This window comes from Giraffa tippelskirchi, chromosome 3 (genome assembly GCF_054371585.1).
Source record: "Giraffa tippelskirchi isolate mGirTip1 chromosome 3, T2T-mGirTip1v1.2.pri, whole genome shotgun sequence".
NCBI classification, from domain to species: domain Eukaryota; kingdom Metazoa; phylum Chordata; class Mammalia; order Artiodactyla; family Giraffidae; genus Giraffa; species Giraffa tippelskirchi.
Window position 1 is genome coordinate 675,545 of NC_137277.1, and position 14,126 is coordinate 689,670.

At 54.5% G+C, this 14,126-nt stretch overlaps 1 protein-coding gene across 3 annotated transcripts in view; it reads right to left on the minus strand.

The window, feature by feature from the left end:
• The window catches only part of PRKCA (protein kinase C alpha), a 289,903-nt gene that overhangs the window by 32,066 nt on the left and 243,711 nt on the right, over nt 1-14,126 (minus strand). For 2 of the 3 annotated variants that reach the window (XM_081580772.1, XM_081580771.1), the window contains exons 9-13: nt 7,898-8,035; nt 6,537-6,710; nt 4,559-4,650; nt 2,515-2,577; nt 1,321-1,459 (exon numbers count right to left, since the gene is read on the minus strand). In XM_081580772.1, coding sequence (XP_081436898.1) covers nt 1,321-1,459; nt 2,515-2,577; nt 4,559-4,650; nt 6,537-6,710; nt 7,898-8,035 — 606 coding nt within the window. Of the gene's footprint in view, nt 1-1,320; nt 1,460-2,514; nt 2,578-4,558; nt 4,651-6,536; nt 6,711-7,897; nt 8,036-8,719; nt 8,759-14,126 lie in introns of all 3 variants that reach the window. The other variant, XM_081580774.1, reaches the window with a different exon arrangement.

Below are 14,126 nucleotides of genomic sequence, written 5' to 3' on the forward strand. Positions count from 1 at the left end.
CAAGCTCATGTCTTGCTCTTGCTGTTGCCTCAGAGATAACTGTGTGAGGCAGTATGTTGAATAAATAGCACAACGTCACCAACAGCTGACGTGAGAGCTCGACAAAGAGCTGAAGGCTGGCCTGACTTGGAATCCATCACCCGCCCCATGCCGGAGCTCAGCGGGAAGGGACTGTGCCACCTACAGGGTGGGACGTGGACAGAGACTGTGCTACACAGCGACCCAGGGTGGTAAGCCACCCAGTCATTGGCGCGTAGGGAGCTTCCTAACATAGGAAGAAAACTGCGCCGTGTGTGTTAGAACAAAGCCAGGGCAGCACAGCCACTGCTGCCAGCACACAAACCCTGCAGCCACTTGCCAGACCCCGTGGGTGTGCTCGTCCTGGCGGAGACGCCCGCATCCACACCAGACCCCATGGGCGTGCTCGTCCTGGCGGAGACGCCCGCATCCTCACCAGTCATGTCTGACCCTGTGAAACCCCGTGGGCCGTAGCCCGCCAGGCTCCTCTGTCCCTGGGATTCTCCAGGCAAGAATGCTGGAGTGGGCGGCCATTCCCTTCTCCAGGGGATCTTCCCGACCCAGGGATGGAACCTGCATCTCCTGTATCAGCAGGCGGGTTCTTCAACACTGGGTCACCTTTGGAGAACCAAGTGTTACCTATAAAACAGCACGGTGTCTGACAGGCTGATCACTCTGCTTTTCTGACACAGACAACGAACTGGCGGTCCCCGAAAGGGAAAGGCAGGGCAGATGAGACGTTTGGGATTAATGGATACACACCATTGTACATAAAGCAGACAAACAGCAAGCGCCTGTCACAGAGCACAGGGAGCTATACTCAGTCTCTTACAATAACCTATAAAGGAAAAGAGGACGAATATATCCTTAACTAACTGACTCACTTTGCTGGACACCTGAAACTAACACGACATTATAAATCCACTCGACTTCAATAGAAAATAAACACAAAACAACACAAAAAAATCACTCTGATTTTGCTAAAAAACCATCATTGGAACCACCCCTGAGCCTGTGTTTCCACACGGAGCCTCTCACAAGCAAGGTCCCTCCTTCTCCACCCCGCGGTGGGTCTTACACTCCTTTGTCTGCGACTGTAAGAAATGCATTTCACCACACACCCACCTCACATGTACATGTAAAAGAAACAAAAGTCCCGTGAAGCAGGGCGCGTCCTCACCGTGTGCACGGCGCTCTCACACCTCCCTTTTCTGTGTTTGCTCCGCACACACTGACGGGTGAGGCCGGACCCCACCCACACCCCACGAGCGGCTGTGTTTTCAGGGCGAGCGAGGGTCCTACCTCCGGGGCGATGTAGTCGGGGGTCCCACAGAAGGTCCTGGTTGTCACGCCGTCCGTCATGTGCTCCTTGCACATCCCGAAGTCCGCGATCTTGATGTGTCCTTCTGAGTCCAGCATGACGTTGTCTAACTTCAGGTCCCTGCAAGGAAGCGGGCGCATCAGCGTCCCTCCGCACACAACCGCTTTGCTCTGCCACGTTAGTACAGGCCTGGGAGAGCTGGGGCTGGAAACGGCCACTTAGCTATTTTCCATCTCTAGAGCCCAGCACAGTGCCCAGGGTACATGTGTGCATGCCAAGTCGCCTCAGTCGTGTCCAACTCTGTGACCCCATGGACTGTAGCCCCCCAGGCTCCTCTGTCCACGGGCTTCTCCAGGCAAGAACACCGGAGTGGGTTGCCATTTCCTCCTCCAGGGGATCTTCCCAACCCAGGGACCGAACCCGTGTCTCTCATGTCTCCTGCACTGGCAGGCAGGCTCTTTACCGCTAGTGCCACCTGTGAAGCCCAGCTAGGGTCCAGCAGATACTTAAATCAGCCTGAGTGAGTGACGGAGCTGGTGCCACCCTGACTGTGCAGGTGAGTCACCGGAGACTCAGCGGAGCAGCTGAGGGGACCGCAGCCCGGGTGTGTTAGAGCCCACCCAGAGGGCTCGGGCTCCTCGCCGGGGTGCAAACCGCAGGCTCAGCGCACCGCACTGCGCGCTCGCGCCCCCTCATTCTGCACGGTGCCCAGTGTCCTTCTGACCACTCTCGGGTTGGTGCCGGCCAACGTCCTGCCTTCACTGTAGACAGCGACGGCAGGAACCGGATCCCGTGGCCTCCCCCTCCCCGCCCGCCCCAGCTCCCCGCGCTCCTCTGCTGAGCATCACTAGCAGAAACTCAGCCCGCACGGTCCCCGGCCCTCACGCCACACGAAAGGCAGAGGAGGGAGCCGGCAGGGGAGAGGAAAGCTCGTTTTCTTGCAGAAGCAGAAATGAGATATGCCGTCTCTGAGATCCAGAAACCAGAAGCTGGTCCACATGTGCCCGGAGGCTGCAGAGAACGGAGGGTCCCAGCAGGTCTCCATGACGGGGTAGGGGAGATTGTCCTCTCCGTGTTTAACACCCCTTCTCCCCCCAACAGAATCACACGCCCACGGATCCAGAGGGCCAGCAAAGCCTCCTCTGTGCTGCGGGCAGCAGGGCCTTGATACATACCGATAAATGATGCCTCTTTTATGAAGAAAGAAGAGTCCGATGGAAATCTCTGCCGCATAGAACCTACAAAAGAAAATGTCTGTCAGGCGTCCGGCTTGTTCCCTCTGGCCTCCTGGATACTTTCTACCTCAAGATCAGGCGTCAAAATGGCACAGGAAGGGAAGACCCTGGACCGTCAGAGACCAGCACTGCCCTACAGGCAGCTCCAACCCTCTGCGGTTTTACGACCCCAGCTACCCCAAGGGATGACACAGCTGGTAAAATCAGTGAAGCAGGTTTATTACCTGTCCCCAAACAAGCCCTTCTTGTCTGGGGCAGGTGGACAGGTAATTTACTACTTAAAAGAAATTTCGAGCACAATCTTTTAAAGATTGGCTGTCTGCTAGGCTGTTCTGTCAGGGCTACAGTAGACTGAAGCAAATTTCCATTTTCCCTCTCAAGAACAGAATACATTAGTGTTCGAAAACACACGTATGCCCTGGAAGACAAAGGTCAGTGTGTGATGAACTCTGGGGCTGGTTTACTCACCCCCACACCCTCACCCTAGGCGCTGGGGGAAATGGGACCCAGGGCAGAATTCAATTCATACCTGGTGCACCCTTTAAATAATTCATGATAGGAAGTAGTTACAGCCATCACTTCAGAGTTGTTAATGGATCAATATCTGAAACTCCAAATAAATGCTGAAGGAGGTTTTAAAATCTGCTTTGTGTTTAGTTCTTGAAGCCTGAGAAGCCACAAGACTCTGCCTGTGCAAACAGCACTCTCAAGGCTTCAGTAAGCACACGTGTTTCCATGAGCGTGTTTACAGGGGCGGAGGAAGGACCCCTGACCGCAAGGACCACACTCTCAACAGGGGGCCGTCTCTGAGGGCCGGCAGGAGGTGGGGAAGAGGAAAGGAGAAGGGGTCTCGGGTGACTTTCATGTGACTTTCTCCTGCTTTTTAAAATATAAAAGGTTCCAGCAACACAGACACGATTGAAGGCACAGACTTGGATGCCCGGGCGTTTCTTCTCAATGGGGGGAGGCAGTCCTGCCCTTGGCTCTGAGTCGTCAGGCTCAGCTCTGTCGTTCGTGGGTTTTAATGCTTTGTAACTGACAACATAAGAGACGGGATCAGGGGAGGGATTTCTGAAAACGGAAAAGTAAAAATAAAAGCGGAAACCACCAGCCCTGAGCAAGCCCCCAAGAACGCCCCGCTCTGCTTCTGGTGGGTCTCCCCAGGCCGGCTCACCCGACGTGGGCCAGCGTGGCTCGGGGTTATTGTTTAGACTGAACGTGGGCAGAGCCCGATGGACGTCTGCTCAGGTGATTAACTGGGGTTCCTGGCACTACACATCTTCACAGGGGGTGAAAGAGCCTTGCCTCTGAGTTCCCCGTGACTTCCTGGCCCTGGAATAGGGGCTGATTCTCCAAGTCTCACGGCCGTGCCTCTAGATGGAAGATTCTCTGTCTTCCCTGGAGCCTGCGTCTCCCTGACGCTGCGGATTCCTGCCTCCCGGCCTCGAGGTGTGGGCACCCCACTGAAACCTCCCTGGACCTCCTCCTGGACAGCGGCCCCTCCCAAGCCTACGGCCGTCATCCCGGCGCCCAGGCCCAGTTCCCTTCCCCGGCAACGCCTCTCCGGGGCACTGATGCCCCTGGGGCTCCAAGGTCGGGCCGCTCCGCTTTCTGCAGACTGTCGTACCTGCTACACCAGCACCCCCCGCCCTCCCGTCTCCTCTGGCCGGGAGCCCCCCGATGCTGTCAGGCCCCAAGGTGCCCCCAGGCTCTCTTGCTCCTCGCCAGGCCCTCGCTCCGCTGGGCGCAGCACGCAGAGCCCCTTCCGCTGCTCCGCTCGTGAGGGAATGACTCCGGGGCCGGGATGACGGCGCAGCTGCAGCTCCCAGAGACGGGAAGGAGAACGAACGTCTCCGAGGGACGCGCGCAGGCAGACCCTGCCGACCGTCCGGCCCCGGGGAGGCAACAGTGCTTCACCCCAAGCTGGGCGGAGCCCCACTTCCAGACCCCTGGCCGAGCTGAGAGCACTTAACAAGCTACTCACACTGCTTGCGGCTCCTTGAACTTCCCGACCTGCTGGATGTGGTACATGAGGTCCCCGCCGTTGACGTACTCCATGACGAAGTAGAGCCGGTCCTGAGGGCCGAGGTTCGACCGGTGAGCGGGCTCCTGCGGCGGCCGGCGGCCCCGCTCTAGCCCGCGGTCTGCTTTCTCGCTGGGGAAACGTGGGCCGCGCCGGCGGGTCTGCCCGGCAGAGCCCGCCACGGTTTCCTCCCCCAAATAAAGAATCAGTAAAAGGCCCTGTTGTGTGAGGACCTCGGGAAACACAAAGTCAGGACATGACCCCAAACATCAGCTCCCAGCTGCCCTGTCCGCCTCTCTGGTTACAGATGCTCCCAGTGATAGAAATGGCCTCAAACCTTCCTCCCTTTTCTCCTACACACAGAATTCATTTCTAAGTTGGGGCTGGCGTGAGAGTCCACACGGGCCAATTCTTTAGCCAGTCGTTAGCGCTGCGGTGATGGCCAGTGATGTGTTTGCCCTGACATGTCTGAGAGCAGACCTCGTTGGGCTTGTACCCCGTAGACCTCAGGGACGTCTGCTGTGGGGGGCTGTGTGTGGGGAGGCCGATCGGTGTTCTTCCGCATCCCCGTTCGCCCAAACGCTGTTTTGACTTTCTCTCTCGCCGACACGCTACGTGTTGGCCCGCGAAGCGCACGCATTATAGGACTCAGGGAGTCTGCACATGGTAAGGACATTACACCGGGACAGATGGGAGACGGAGGGGGTTTAGGAGGGAGACTACAGCACAGCACAAGGTAAACGCTGGCCTCTGCTCTCTTCCTGAAAGCACCACCATTTCACAGAGGTTATTAAACACCAAAGTCGTGCACAGGGAGGGAAAAAATGACGGAGCTGCAGCTGACAGCCAGGAAAGGGCGCTGGGAGCCTCAATCTCTCGCTTTCCTGTTATGAACTTTAATTTCAACTTTATTTCTCTGCTTTGTAGCTTTCCAGAGCTTAATCAGCGTAACCAGGGTGACAGGATCCGGGCTGGGGCTTTCCCTCTCTTTTGCATATTGCTCGATTCTCGGCTGGACGCTATTGGGAGCTGCTGGGAGACGGACCATCCTCGGCTGCCCCCTGGTGGCTGGGACTGGCTCTGCGGCCCCACCACCCACTCCCGACTCCAGGCTGCCGCGCTGTCCTTACAGTTACAGCAGCTGATCACAGAGTCACAAGTTCAGAAGGACAGCCGCTGAGGGTGGGGAGATTGTCTTTGGGAACCCTCACTACGGTGCGGCGTCTAGTATACACATATATAAATATAAACATCCAAGTGTTTGTATTTCTTCGAGGTTACCTGCAAGCACCATGCCCCAGACTTGGCTGATTAGTGCTTTGGAAATTATTTTGTCCCTTCTTTAGTTAACCTGTGTGACGGGGCTCTGCAAACCTTTTCTGTAAAGGGCCAGACAGTAAATATTTTAGGCTTTATGTCTGTCTTGCAACTACTCAGCTGTGTCTTTGTAGTCTGAAAGCCCTCAATGCAGGTTAGTGAAGGGGCAGGCTATGTCCTGAGAAAACCATTTATGGACCTTAAAATCATCTAATTTTCTTGTGTTACAAAATAATATTCTTTTGATAAAGCCTCTCTTAGAGCTCAGGGACCATCCGTACAGGCCAGACTGCCACCCCTGCGTGTGCATTACCCGAGAACATCCTCTTCCAGGACACGGGTCTCCTGACTCTCTGATGCCAATTCGGCAGCTGGACCAGGACTTAACAAGCCAGGACTGTGGGTTACCGTTTTGTATCTCTAAGTCTTAACACATTGCCTGGTGTGTATTAAGAAAACCTTTGATAGAAGCATTCACAGAGTCAAATGGAATTAACCCCAAGTCTCTAAGTAGGGGATGCCCTGAATTCCCCAGTGGTACCCAGTCTGCTTGGGAGAGGAGGATGTGGGCTGATGTTGTCTCTGGGGAGGAAGGCGGGGCTGGGGGTGGGCAGGCCCTCACCACCGTCTGGAAGCAGGAGTGCAGCTGCGTCAGGAACGGCGGCTTGTCGAGCAGGGCCAGCACCCGCTTCTCCACCATGGTGCACTCCACGTCGTCATCCTGGATCACCACATCCTTCTTCAGGATCTTGACGGCGTACAGCTCCTCAGTCCCCTTCCGGTCGGCCAGCATCACCTGCAGGCAGATGGAGGGCAACCTGAACCCCCGGGCACATGGCATGGGGGGCATGGGAACTGTGTGTGCAGACCTGCTAATATTGTTTTAAAGATTTTTTTTGATGTGGCTCATTTTTAAAGTCTTTCTTGAATTTGTTACAATATTGCTTCTATTTTCTGCTTTTGTGTTTTTTGGCCAAGAGGCATGTGGGATCTTAGTTCCCTGACCAGGGATTGAACCTGCAGCCCCTGCCCTGGAAGGTGAAGTCTTAACCACTGGAGCACCAGGCAGGTCCCAACAGATTCATCGATATAAACGAAGCTCCTCTTCAGGTGCCAGTTCTCAAATACTGCACTTTGTGTGTGTGTGTGTTAGTTGTCAGCTGCGTCCAAATCTTTGCAACCCCATAGACTGCTGCACATTAAATTCCTCCAGCATACAGTTTGAGAAAGCTCTGGGAGATGGTGAAGGACAGGGAAGCCTGGCGTGCTGCAGTCCACGGGGTTGCAAAGAGTCGGACACAACTGAGCAACTGGACTGGACTGAAAGCTTCTAGGCCACCAAGACGTACATGCTGTGTGAGCTGTTGCCACACGAGGGCGCCGTTAGGGCAGCTGAAAATGATGCTTGACATCCTCCTCTGCATCAGCAGGTACTTCAGGAGCATTCTCATCTCAGGAGCATCATCATCTCGGGAGCACCCTCATCTCGGGAGCACCCTCATCCCGGGAGCACCCTCAGAGCAGACACCTGACTGACCTTTACATGCTCCGCACAAGCCAGGAAGTCAGGACCCAAATCCAAAAGGAAGCAGCAGGATCGAAGTCAGCCCCTGGATCCTCCATGAGATTTGGACCCAGAGAGGCAGACGCAGATACACAGACTGGACACGGAGGAAACCTGGTCTGGTATCTCAACTATTACGTTCATTTACTACAAGCCAACATATAATTTTCAGTTGTGAAAATTATTCAGCCACCATTGTGGAGCGCTGACTCCATCCCGAAGCCTGAAACGGTGACACAGGGAGTCCTGTCTGGCTCTTTGGATAAGTCGTTTTTAATGCACTGAAGTGGGAAGCCCTTGAGAACGTGGCAGGACGAGGGGAGGTCTAAAGGGCTGGCCCAGAGTCCTCGGGGAGACTCTGACCGACTGGCCCCCAAGTCCTCCACGGAAGGCCCCCAGCTCGGACACAGCCTGCTCACCTTCCCAAAGCTGCCTTTGCCCAGCACCATGAGGAAGTTGAAGTCAGTGAGCTTCACTCTGTCCAGGTTGTTGGAAGGCTGCCTCCTGTCCTCGGAAGGACTGATGACTTTGTTGCCGGCAGGGCCAAGCTTGGCTTTCTAAACAATAACACACACGTGAAAACAGTCAGCCATTTCCCCAGGGACAAAAGTGACAGGAAACTCGGTGACTAAGCAGGATGCCGATGCTGGGTGGGTGGTGGGAGGGGAGATGGGTGAGGAAAGGAAGCAGGGCCACGAGATGTCTACTCCTACCTCCATCACTGCACTCACCCCAAGGGCGACATTTACAAGGGAGCGAGAAGCTGCTCTCACCCATCACAAGAGACTCCCTGTATCATTAACTAATGTAATAAAAGAAATAAACGTCATAAACTGTGTACTGATTCTTTCCTTATTTGTAGATTTTCCAATCTAAGATTTGCAGAAAGGAAATTTGCAACCACAAGAAGAGGGCGAGTGTGCTCCCCGGAGGAAAATGCTTCCACAGCAGGCGCAGGGTGACTCACTGCTGCATTAAGAGGCACAGGAAGGAGAACAGAGGTTTCTTTTTCAGGTAAAGAGTCGGACTCATGAAAAATGGTGACATGTAAGAGCATCTGGCTTCCCACAGAGCCCACGGTGCTCTCCACACCCAACAAATCCTGGGTCGTGACCTGTGAGTTACCCAGAGGGGTTTTACCCACTGGTCACTTGGTTAACACCTCTCAAGTTAACTCAGCTCCCAGGGAGATGGCAGGAGGTGGAGAAGCTTTTGGGAGGTTCTGGGCGCGGCCAGAGCACTGGGACGTCGGTGCTCGGCTCTTCGGGGGAATGTGGGATCTGACGTGTTTGCTTTAGTGGCCGAGAAGGCTCTCAAGGAATCATCCACGCCCCTTCTCTGAGCAGAAGCCTCCTTCGTCCACAGCCACTGGGCAGGCTGCTCGTACTGGCCGTGAGGGGCGGCTGTGCCTTTGCAGGGCGAGCCTCCACCCCTGTCCCTGCAGACCCAGTGCCGCGCGGTGTGAGGTCTGCACTAGCATTTGGTTAAAGGAAGAATGAAGCGAAGCCTGACCGTGCTCATCACATGCTGGGCTGTGAGGTGATGCTTTTCTCTGATCAAAATAACCTTTCATAGGGATCACGGGCTTCTCAGGTGGCGTGATCAGTAAAAGAACCCACCTGCCAATGCAGGAGATGTGAGTTCCATCCCTGGGTCAGGAAGATCCCCCTGGAGGAGGAAATAGCAACCTACTCCAATATTCTCGCCTGAGCAGAGGAGCCTGATGGGCTACAGTCCATTGGGTTGCAAAGAGTCAGACACAACTGAGCGACTAAACAACAAAATATTTATCATAGATGTTTGCAACATGCAGAGAGAGGAACCTGACAATCGAAGGGTCTTCCTAGTTCTGAGAGCCCTAAGGCAGACAGGCCAACACTGACCAAGGGCAGAAGAGCAATCGGACATCTATTCTACGATTCTGTATCTGCAATAAAAATGTTCTGTGTCTGTCTCTGAGCATCTGAACAGCCCTGACGACATAAGACTGATGGTGTATGGTGCTGCTCCATCGACCAGGGCGCGGGGAGCAGAAAGAGCTCGGCCATGCAGAACCAAGGGCCCCTGAACAGCAGCTCACTTCTAGGGTGACATATTCACCCGCGCCCAGAGCGACACTAGGAGAAATCAACGGTTCCATATCACTTATACGTAACGCCACGTCTCAGGTGGGGCTAGTGGTGAAGAATCCTACCCGCAATGCAGGAGACGTAGGAGACATGAGTTCGATCCCTGGGTCGGGAAGATCTCCTGGAGGAGGAAATGGCAGCCCTCTCCAGTACTCTTGCCTGGAGAATCCCACGGACAGATGAGCCTGGTGGGCTACAGTCCGTGGGGTAGCAAAGAGTTGGAGACAGCTGAAGCGACTTGGCACACACAGGTAGCGTAAGATCTACGTGAATGAACAGGTGACCGTGCGTGGCTGTGCTCCAGTAAAGCTTCATTTACACAGACGGGCAGCAGGCAGAATCTGGCCCGGGGGCTCTTGTCGGCCTCCTTTCGCCCCACATCATGCAGGTGCTGAAATCATTCCTCCTCATTTGCAGCTGGATTTAAACACAGCCTCCCTCTGTCCTTGCTAAGCTGGCAGAATGGCGACAGTTAAGAGCCTCAGATGCCCCTGAATTAAATCTGTACTGAGTCTCTTCCACGACCAGCACAGGAAAAAGCTGTTCAGCAGCCAAATGGTGTAGTGAGTGAAGAACTTATTTGGGAGAGCAAAACTTTACAGGAAACCACGTGAGGTCATTTTCTTGATGAGAAATGTTTTTACGGACACGTCCCCACGTCCACTCTGGCTGTTGCTGCTGCTGAGTTCGCCGGCCGCTGGCAGGCCTCTGTTGTCATGGCAACTCAGCCACTCTCTCAGGAGACACGCGGACCCGTGACGCATTAGCACTCGGACCATTGTGGAAAATACGAAGTGCTTGGTTCTTCTGGACCCAAGTGTTCTTACCTTAGTACCAGCTATGATGCTTTCCCCCGTCTTCCAGCTCCACAGGCCGACGGCTGACACCCGCCGCAGGCTGGCTCAGTCAGGCGGTAATAGCGCGGCGAGTCCCACCGCTCCAGAGGTCCCGGAACGGCTGCTGTCCCTGTCCCGCCCAGTGGCCGAGTCCAGACTTCTGTGTGCGAGCATCCGGGACCAGAAACTTCACCCTGTCCACGTTTTTTCTCTGGACAGAGCCCGTCTTTCTCTCACCAGGGAGCTGAGGGCGCATGTCCGCCTGATGCCCACCTGACGGGAGCTCGAGGCCACGGCACATCATTGGAAGAGGATTTGGGGCACTTGGTAATTTTTTGAAACCTGTATCCTTTTCTAGAGGCTCAGCGGTAAAGAATCCACCTGCCACTGCAGGAGATGCAGTTCAATCTCTGGGTCGGGAAGATCCCCTGGAGGAGGAAATGGTAACCCACTCCAGTCTTCTTGCCTGGGGAATCCCATGGACGGAGGAGCCTGGAGGGCTACGGTTCATGGGGTCCCAAAGAGTCCGACGTGACTCAGCAACTAAACAACAAACAACAATCCTTTTCCTGCTAAAATGCTCCCCGTCGGGATCACCATGGTGCTGGCTTCGTAAGTCAGTGCTGGCAGGGTCAGAGCCAAATGAACTCACAATGTCAACAAAGGAAATGCATTTCCAGCCTGCTGGCAATATTGCCTACAAGTGGGGAGTTCTCTGTGCTAAGAAAGCAGAGTAGGTATGAAGTGAGCTGGGCTCCTGCCAGAGGAGACTTCGGGAACCACTGGACCACGGGCATCTTCCCCGGGACCAAGACGAGTCCCGACAGTCAAAGAACATTCGGGAGCATCAAGCGGGAGCCCCGTCTTCACGTCCAGCAGGAAGTACAGAGATGCAGCAGCGCTCACGGCTGTCTCCTGGTGCAGCGTTTGGGGAAATCTTTTACGTGCGAATCTTTACTGCTCTCTTGTGGTACTTATTTTCTGGTCCAATTGCAATTTTTATTTTTATTTTTTAAAGTTATTTTTAAAAACTTTTTGTTTGTATTGGAGTATAGATGATGAACAACGTTGTGATAGTTTCGGATGGACAGCAAAGGGACTCAGCCGTACACACACACGTGTCCATTCTGCCCCTCGCATCCAGGCTGTCCGGGAAACTGCTCTCTCTGCTGCACAGTAGGTCCTTGTTAGTCATCCTCTCAAATACAGCTCAGGCAGGGGCGGCAGAGGGTGGACGGCTGGACGGCATCACCGACTCCATGGACGTGAGTTTGAGCAAGCTCCGGGAGTTGGTGATGGACAGGGAAGCCCGGCGTGCTGCCATCCACGGGGTCACAGAGAGTCGGACACGACTGAGCGACTGAGCAACGACAAAAGGGTTTCCCAGGTGGTTTGAGTGGTGAAGAGTCCGCCTTCCAACACAGGCGACAGAACGGACGTGGGTTTGATCCCTGGGTCGGGAAGATCCTCTGGAGGAGGACATGGCAACCCACTCCAGTGTTCTTGCCTGGAGAATCTCATGGACAGAGGGGTCTGGCGGGCTGTGGTCCATGGGGTCAAAAAAGAGCTGGACACGACTGAGCGACCAGGTACCCACACATACGTCCCCCCGAAACCCCCTGACTATCCTCCCCCGTCCTTCCCACCAGCAGCCGAACGTCGTTCTCTAAGTCTGTGAGTCTGTATCTGTTTTGTAAATAAGTTCATTTATGTAATTTCTTCTTAGATTCTGCATATAAAGGATGTCATACGATATTTCTCCTTCTCTGTCTGACTTACTTCACTCAGTGTGACAATGGACCGACTGCATTCTGACTGGACTCTTTGCCCAGTTTAGAAATACACCTATGTTTACTAGAACGGCCCACAGAAGTGAAGTTCCCGTAAATGCTGCAAACTGGCACAAACAAGATGCAAATGCTGCCTTCCCAGCTCTGCCTTCACAGAGGGTGACTCGTCTCTAGGGCCTGGTGCCAGCGGAAGGTGTGCAGGCACCAGAGTGTGTCCCAGGATTGCCAAGGGCGTGATTTCAGGAAACAAGCCCCAACCACTGCTAGATGTCTCTGCGTCCTGAGTCTCTCCCCAGACCTCTGACTGGGCCCTGCAAACCGCGGACGCCAGGGAGGCTGTGAGGGCCGAGGGGGCCGGGTGCATCCCCGAGACTCACTGTGTCCGGGAAATAATGAAATCATGAGTCAGGTGAGGGCAGAATTCAGCGAAACAGCCACCCCCAGGGAATTTCAACTTGCGCTAAGTGATCACAGTGTGGGAGCTCCCGAAAAACAAACAACGAAAACCCCAACCGTGGCTGGCCATAAGCTCAGATCCCTGGAAAAGTTCCAGGCGCTTCTCGCCATCGTCAGCGGCTGTAGGACAGGTGGGTGGGTGAGGGTCATCCCCCGCCCCTCCGGTGCCCGGGGAACCTGGGCAGAGGTTTGAAACCTGACGGGCGTGGAGGGAAAGACAGAAAAACATGATCCTTCTCCCAAAAGGCTGAACATGTTTGCTCAATTACTCAATTTAAATTTTTTCTAAAATGCCTCTAATTGGCAGCGGCAAGCATTCTGAAAGCAGGGCCGACTGCAATTAAATTTAGCACAAAATTTCCATAATCGTTGATTTCACCCTATCTTCACTGAGCGTTTTTTAAATTGCACCAGTTTTCAAAAAGGAGGGTCTAATTATAGCTCAGCTGGGACACCTGCTTTCAAGCCCAGCTCAGCTGCACTGTTCGGGCGGTTTTCTGCGCCCCCCCTGCTCGCCCCGTGGTAACAGGCTGACGGGACTTGGGGGAAACGTGGTTGGGAGGACCAGCTCCGGCCTGCAGGCCCCTCCAGGGCCTCAGTTTCTTCATCTGTCAAATGGACTCAAACGCCCACCGCCTCCTGTGTGGGGAACCCCCGTTTGCTCAGTAGCTGCTGCGCGGCTGCAGGGCTGGAAGAAGGGCCCTCCTCAGGGACCACAGAGAGGAGCAGGGGGACGCGCGGACCCCCGGAGCAGCGGGCCCCCGGCCGCCAGTGGGGGATGCACTGACCCCGAGGGCCTGGCGGTCACCGCGCACGTCGGACTCCTGAACCCCAGAGAGCACTGCTCCCTTCCCCGTCTCCAGTCACCGGGTCGCTAAGCTGCCCCTTCAGGGGACAGACCTGTAGTGTCAGGGACACGTTCTGGAGATGAGAGACTGAACACCACCACCTGCTGGATGCTTTCCTCAGAGTGCTGTGTTTGAGGGACCATCTGTTGGTTCTAGATTAGTGTAGCGAGTGAGATCTTTCCTGGAAAATTTTGTTCCCAGGTGTCTGAGTGTTTAACTTTTCCACTGGCTTCAGATATGAATATGCTGTAACGATCTCAGGCTGAGCTTAATTATTAACAAAAGCAATCCGCTGAGAACACAGCTGGTCTGTGGCCCCGAACCAGCTCCTCCCAAAGACAGCGGTGTTGTCAGAAATGACAATAGACCAGATTTTTAAAATAATTTACATGCAAGTTGCAAAGTTCCCTTGGACCCATGGCTGATGAGGTTACAACAATTAAGTGACTTGGGAAGAAATGAGAGAAGAACTGAAATAGAGCAAGTGGTATTCAGCCGGGTGTTAAGAAAATCGGAACAACTGGATGACTCCGGCCTGTGCTGTATTTACAGCGGCCTTCCCGCTCAGCACACGGCACTGCCTGCTGAC